This window comes from Polistes fuscatus, unplaced genomic scaffold (assembly GCF_010416935.1).
Source record: "Polistes fuscatus isolate 324 unplaced genomic scaffold, CU_Pfus_HIC Scaffold23, whole genome shotgun sequence".
Taxonomy (NCBI): Eukaryota; Metazoa; Arthropoda; class Insecta; order Hymenoptera; family Vespidae; genus Polistes; species Polistes fuscatus.
In genome coordinates, this window is record NW_025113100.1 from 2,615,623 (window position 1) to 2,624,025 (window position 8,403).

General features: G+C 25.3%; 1 protein-coding gene across 1 annotated transcript; it reads right to left on the reverse strand.

The window, feature by feature from the left end:
• Nucleotides 1-4,798: 4,798 nt before the first annotated feature.
• On the reverse strand, nt 4,799-8,146 carry LOC122518159 (lactosylceramide 4-alpha-galactosyltransferase-like; the record flags this gene model as incomplete). The annotated part of the gene is given in 3 exon segments (XM_043636900.1): nt 4,799-5,306; nt 5,968-6,178; nt 7,750-8,146. Coding segments are annotated over 3 exon segments (878 nt in total), but the record flags the coding sequence as incomplete, so codon positions are not given.
• Between the last annotated feature and the right edge of the window lie 257 nt (nt 8,147-8,403).

Sequence of the window (8,403 nt, forward strand, 5' to 3'; positions counted from 1 at the left end):
ATAATTACCGCTCAATGATATTTGACAAAAAAATGATAAACGCAAGCGGCTAATTTTCCAATAATCTACGACACGAATGGCACGTTTAATTAATACGACGTTTACTTATATATATATATATTATTTATTATTATTTTTCTTATTTTTCTTTTTTAATCGCTTGTGTGTGTTTCAACTTACACGTTAGTATATTTCATTCTTTGTTATATATATATGTCTTCTTTTTTTCTTTCTTGTGCATATATAAAATAAAAGATGAAATTATTGAGAAACGTTTGACTGCAACGCAAATTTGTACACATTTTGTTGTAATCATTCAAATTAAATGTAAAGCAATACATAGTAGTAACGTCGATTATGGTTGTTATTGACCGACATAGTATTCAACGTGTTCAAACATTCTTGAATAATTAAACGTTATAATTATAAAATGCATTTGTGAATAATTAACAAATAAACGCAACGACAAATGAAGTCAATGTTTTACGAAATTATTATAATTATTATTATTAATAATATGAATGATATAAATCAATGGTAACAAGAAAAATCATTTTCGAATTATCAATCATTTCGAAAATCGTAAGTTTCTTATTTTTACATTTATTACTAATTAAAAGATTGACTTATATCGTATGATATTTGATCTATGATTTAAACATAGATGAGGATTGTCAGTTTTTGTTAATACTTTTTTTTAACTTTTTTTTTTTCTCTCACATATTCATTTCATTCATATTTTTCGTTAATCCTTTATACGCCCGTGTAAAGTTTTAATAAAATTACGTAATAAATAAATAAATATTATACTTTTCTTTTTTTTTTATTTTTTTTATTTTTATCTAATTTTCTTCCCCAATATGATGTGACACACATAACATATATATTATTTTTTTTTTTTTTTATAATCTTTAATTTGTGTAACAAATAAAAATAAATTTTTTATAAATTATCAGAGTGTTTAGCTCGAAATATTTGATTAAAATTAATATCATTGCAAAAATCGCTTATTATCACATTGTTATGGTGAAAAACTGCGTGAAAAAAAAAAGAAAAATCGCGAAAAATGTATTTTACAATTTTATTTAATGATACGCGTAATTTTAATATAAAAAAATAAATCAATAAAATATCAATTTAATCGATTTTCTTTTGTTTTCTTTTTTCTTTTTTTAATCTAATTTTCTTCCCCAATATGATGTGGCACACATAACATATATATTATTTTTTTTTTTTTTATAATCTTTAATTTGTGTAACAAATAAAAATAAATTTTTTATATAAATTATCAAAATGTTTAGCTCGAAATATTTGATTAAAATTAATATCATTACAAAAATCGTTTATTATCACATTGTTATGGTGAAAAACTGCGTGAAAAAAGAAAGAAAAATCGCGAAAAATGTATTTTACAATTTTATTTAATGATACGCGTAATTTTAATATAAAAAAAAAAATCAATAAAATATCAATTTAATCGATTTTCTTTTGTTTTTTTTTCTTTTTTTAATCTAATTTTCTTCCCTAATATGATGTGGCACACATAACATATATATTATTTTTTTTTTATAATCTTTAATTTGTTTAACAAATAAAAATAAATTTTTTATATAAATTATCAAAATGTTTAGCTCGAAATATTTGATTAAAATTAATATCATTGCAAAAATCGTTTATTATCACATTGTTATGGTGAAAAACTGCGTGAAAAAAAAAAGAAAAATCGCGAAAAATGTATTTTACATTTTTATTTAATGATACGCGTAATTTTAATATAAAAAAAAAAAATCAATAAAATATCAATTTAATCGATTTTTTTTTGGTTTTTTTTTTAGATACACTAACAAACAGTCCCCCATTGTTATAATTAATTGAGATTCATTTGAAGATTAATATTATTAATATTATTGTTAATTTCAATGAAATATCGCGATTCGTTTTAGTTTAATCATAAAACAAAACGTTTGAATAAAAATCAGGCATATAATAGGATTAAGATTTTCTCCTCCTTTTGTTTTTTTTTGTTTTGTTTTTTCGTTTCTCTTCTTTTTCTTTCTTTTTCTTTTTTTTTTTTTTTTTTTTTTCTTTTGTCGATTCTTTGTAAAAATGCTACAACTTTTTTTTGTTTAAAGTCAGACACAAATTATTTACGTTTACATCACAATGAAATTATTTTCTCAGCGGAGACACGTATAATTGGATTATACTTTTGCGTCTATTAGAAAATATCTATTCGCATACTTTTACACACACACACACACACACACAAACACACACACATATACATACATACATACATAAACACGCGTCGTGGAAATATTTTATTCGGGACAAGAAAAAATACTTTTTTTCTCAACATATTTTAAATCATTCATTTCTTTCTTCATTTTTTTGTTTACCTTCAAACGATCAAAATAAATGAATAATTATGAATAACAAATAACCAAACCAAAACGAGATAGATAAACATAATTATTACGTAATTTTATTTTAACGATTCATTTACTCGTTTACGATGAAATTTATTAACAATTTATTCAAACGAAAAGAAATTTTTTCCCCCATGGATTTCACCTAAAATTTTATCACATATCTATCGACAATATTCTTTTCATATTTATTATTCATTATTCATTATTCATTATGTTTTTGGTACTTTGTTTATTTATACATCTCGTTTCTATCGTTCTATTTTTTTACCATTTTTTTTTTTTTTTTCTTTATATTTTATATTTTTATATTGCTTTTTTCTCCCCCCCCCCCTCTCTCTCTCTCTCACTCGCAAAAAATGTTCTGGCTCGTGAAAAATTTCTTTTACAAATTTTTCAAATGATAACAAATACATGGATTGTTTTTTCTTTTTTTTCTTTTCTTTTTTTTTTATGTAAATGATATGACGTATCGTGAACACACAATCGTGATTTTTATTTATACGACACTCTCTCTCTCTCTCTCTCTCTCTCTCTCTTTCTCTTTTATTTTATTTATTAATTTATTTTTTTGTATTACTTGTTTAACTTTTTATCTAATGATATTTATGATTCATACTTTTACAGCCTCGAGTTATTATATAATTAATAAAATTATTAACGTATATATACATATGTGTACCTATATGATATAGTATAAACAATAAATTATTATTGGAATATTATTATTCATTTGGGTAACAACAACATCTATCTCTTTGGCATTACTTTAATCTATTGCTTGATATGTACTTCCTTATCACTACAAATGAAAACATAAATAAAATATTTTGTCAAAGTTTGACAAAGGTAAATTCGTCCGACAGGTAAAAATATTTTGTTTACCCGTTGCTCGACGTTAAACAATTAATTAATCGTAATTAATGTTAATCTTGCGAAAAATAAATAACAACGAGATAATCAAAAATTAATGTTAAAGTAACTTTGTTTGTTTGTTTGTTTGTTTGTTTGTTTGTTTCTAGCAAAGATGATAAGAAAAATAAAAAAATAAAATAAATAAAATAAATAAATACAAAATGTTATGTGAAAAAAATATAATTTCAATTTCGTATTAAATTTGGAATGAGAAATATCATCGATGATATTCTTTGAAAAAGAAATAAAGTAATCAATAGTAATCAAAAATAAAAATTAAATACTAACGTTGTCTTTTTTTTTTCTTTTCTTTTTTTTTTCAATACGTTAAATGTAATCTTTATATCTTTTAAATAAAATATAATTATATATTAGGTTGGGCACAAAAAGAAATCCATTATTTTTTCGATGGATGATTATAATGATCGATATCTTGTAAAATATGATCAAACAATTTGTTGAAAATAGAAAGTTCAGTGTCGGCCACGTCGGTCACCGGTGACCGACATTCAATTGTTTTTTCAATAGTAAGTAACACGCGTGGCCTGACTGGGATTTCCTAAACACGTTGAAAACCACGCGAATTCTTAACACTAGATTTACGAACTGAGTCAATTTGACTCATTACAAAAATTTGTTTACCATATATATATAACTTAAATATTATTTTTTAAAAACATATGTGTTGGTTTTTAGTTACTTAATTAAATATAAGTAAATATTAATTCCTCCCCTTTGCTCAATCCTCCATTCAAACAATGTTTGTAAGTCATTAGAAAAATAATTAACAAAATATCCGTAAATCTTGTGTTAAAGAAATCCCATTCAGGCCACGCACATTACTTACTATTAAAAAAACATTTGAATGTCGGTCACCGGTGACCGACATGGCCCAAACTGAAAGTTCAATGTGTTAAATAAAGTTTTAAAGTCCACATCAAAATAATGGGAATTTGTTTTTCCCCAACCTAATAATATATACTATAAAATATAAATATAATTTATATAATATATATATGTAGGAGTGGTATACGGGGTGACCCAAGAATAAAGTGACGTAAGTGAACGATAAAGAACAAATGAAAATATAAAATAAATGGCGGACGATCGATAAGAAGAAAAAATACGTTCTGTATGAGTATATTACGTGTATTAAAATACGTGTAAAATGAAAAAGATCCCTTTCTTCCGAGTATTTTTTGTTTATAAAATACATTAAAGTGGCATAGACTTATCGCAAATTGCGTTTAATCGTGCCGAAGTTTCCCGAACATTCCCGAAGCGAAAGTATACAGAAAAGATTCGGATATCTTACGATCGGAAAGTTTCGGGAAGTTTCGTGAAAGAACGTAAGAACGCGGGAGGGGGAAGATCCAATCGGATCACATTACGTTAACTAAAAATCCTGAGACATTTTTCTAACCCTATTTCTATCATCTATTTTATATTCAATCTTTTATAAATAGAATTAATTTCGGTGTATGTTAATCGCACACTTTTCTACACTGTACCCAATCCTACACATATATATATATATATATAAACAAAACAACAACACAACAAAAATAATGAATAAATAAAAAAAAAACGAAGTAAACGTTTATAAAACAAATAATAATGAGACCCTACGAGATCATTTTAATGATTCATTTCCTCCAATTGTTCGTTTGTTATTTTTTGTTTGTTTTCGGTTTAAAAATGATCACCGCAATTCGATGAAACTTTGGGACAATATTTACGTGCAATAATCGAATAAGGAACGTCATCTTTGACTTGAACTTTCGTCGATTTGCTTAATTTGTTCCAAACGTGTATGGCCCTCGCTTGTTCCAATAATTTCATCGTCGAATTATTTTTATCCTTTTCAAAATATTTCTTCCATTTCTTGTAATGAATCGGATAAAATGTCGAGGGTGGAAATACTTTGAAACCGTGGCAACGTGACACTGACATGTCTTGAGTCTGTTGGAAACAAAGAACACCCCGCACCCTCGTCATTAAATTTTCATCTTGATCGATTTATCGATAGTAAATTATCGCTTGTCAAAGTGAATCGATTTATTTGAACGAATATAGTGAATAAATATATGTTTGAGAATTCAACATGCTGGATTTACGAATCAATTTTTATTATAAAATCTCAAATAATAAATTGTTCGTTCGTTAATTCGAATTCATATCGATTTGAAAATTATTTTTCTTATTTTTACACTAATTTCAGAAATTTCCAAACTGGTGTGATTGAATTTCAACCATAATTGCAACTTGACTTTCTCCAATTTTGCAATTAATATTCTTAAAATAAAATACACTTATTGTAAATCTCAAATATTAGATTGTTGATTCATTAACTCGAATTCAATTTGACTTAAAAATTATTTTCTTTCATTTTTTACACTAACCAAAAAGATTCCCAAATTTATGTGTATCGAATGTAAATCTTTCAAATTTCTTTCAAATTTTTTCAAATTTTTTCAATTAATATTGTTGTCTCGTAAATATTTGTTATCATCAATTTCGTGGACGATAATAATGATTAATATTTTTGTATGGTTTTGTCTTATTATCAAAATGGGATTATCGTTAATTCGTTGATTGTTTTATTGATAAATAAAATACTCACGTATTTGGTAGAACAAATTTTTTGCAATGTCCTAGTTATAACGCCAGGCCCGTTGTTACCCCAATCGTTACCGCGAAAATTTTTTTTCAAATCACGAAGACAAGCTTCAGCCATACGACGACCAAGATCGTTAGAACTGAAACCCATAACACCGGCTGCAACATCGTCCCAATCCTCGGCACCGGCAAAATTGGTTAAATTTTCCAACGACCTGCGCAAATATTTCGAACAAAAAAATAATAAATTAAGAAAAACTGTGATAACGAAATTTTCTCGATTATCGTCGTAATTTCAAAAGGTGTTTTTTTTTCTTTCGATAAATTTTTTATCGATACTTTATTGTTCACGAGTTTGTTAATATTTATTTCGATCGATAAGAATTTGTTTATATGGAAATTTTTTCAAATGATCATTGGTGTGAATCATGTTTTTGTAGATTCATACAAGAATAGATGCTACAAACAACGGTAAACATTATAATGAAAGAACAAATAGTTATCAAATCTTTCGAGAAGACTCATTTTTCATTTGTCTTTATCTTTTAAAAAAAAATAAAAATAAAACTTTAAACTAATATATACGTTGAAATTGTTATCGATTCGAGGCCAATGTAATAAAACATTAACAGTGACTTTTACAGCGAGGATTTAAAAAAAACACTTTTATCGTAACAAAATAAAATAATGTAGAAAATAATTGTAGAAATTTTTTATATAATAATTAATCTAATAATAAATAATAATTAATCTTTTTTTTTTATAGTAAAATCATAAATCGTTAAATTCAAACATGTAATTAAACAATACTAATTTAATCTAGACTAGTGTATAAAAGTCTAAATATCATCACTATTGTAGTGCCATCTATAATTACTGCATTCTATTAATAATAGTTGAACTTTAACGATTTATATATATGCTAAGTATAGTTTATTACTTAAATCTAATAATGTGTATGTCTTTTTAATACACAGGAAATTCTGAATATTGATGATCGAGTCAATCATTAATAACTATTTATTAAATGTTTTGATAAGCTATGTATTTTTAAGGTTATGTAACATATTTTATAGTTGCTGATGAAGTTCCAATGAAGGGTATCATCGATATTGCAGTGCCATCTATAATTACTGCATTCTATTAATAATAGTTGAACTTTAACGATTTATATATATGCTAAGTAAAGTTTATTATTAAAACCTAATAATATATGTCTTTTAAATCCATAAGAGACTCTGAATATTCATGATTGAGTTAATCATTAATAACTATTTATTAAATGTTTTGATAAGCTATGTATTTTTAAGGTTATGTAACATATTTTATAGTTGCTAGAGAAGTCCCATAATAAAGGGTATCATCGATATTGCAGTGCCATCTATAATTACTGCATTCTACTAATAATAGTTGAACTTTAACGATTTATATATATGCTAAGTATAGTTTATTATTAAAACCTAATAATATATGTCTTTTAAATCCATAAGAGACTCTGAATATTCATGATTGAGTTAATCATTAATAACTATTTATTAAATGTTTTGATAAGCTATGTATTTTTAAGGTTATGTAACATATTTTATAGTTGCTGATGAAGTTCCAATGAAGGGATGAAACGTTCAACAAGATCAAAACATTACAATCTGATTTTTTTCTTACCTTGTGTCCAACTATCCTGTGATACATTTATTAATCACTTTATTTTTGAATGTGATAAACAACTAATTGACTATTAATAATAATAATAATAATAATGAAGAGAGAAAAATAAAATAATTCTTACGTCATAACAACAACGTCCAAGTCGAGATATATTCCTCCATATTTCCAAAGTGTCAAATATCTCAAAACATCTGACATATGACTACGTCTCCATTTACTTTTCATAAGTACACCACTTTTGTACCAATCTTCCAACGGTGTTTCCTTGGTATACGTTTCAGGATATATTCTACGTATTTTGACATTAGGATAACTCGATAATAGTTTGACAATTTCTTTAGTTTCCACGGATATCGGTGAAGGGCTAATAAATAAAAGATATATCGTAGTTCCTGGATTCATTATGGCGGCTGATTCTACTGCACATGCTTGTCGTGGATTCAATATTATTCCCTTTTCACCGAAACACGATGTCTCGTGGAAAAATATGTTCTTATCTAGGATAGGTTTCTTAGAATCTATTGAAAAAACAAAAAAACAGATCAATTAAAAGGTGGACAGATAAGAATAATACTTCGGCAGTAATTTTTGAATGAATTCGTTGAACGATTTTAACGCTAATCATTTTGATTAATTTTATTATAAATAAAAAATATTTATAAATTTAAATAAAATTAATTTGTGTATATACACTTTTATTTTATTTATTTATATTTTTTTCTTTCTTCCTTTTGGAAAATTTCGTATTGGAACGAGGAATCGTTGATTTAAAAAA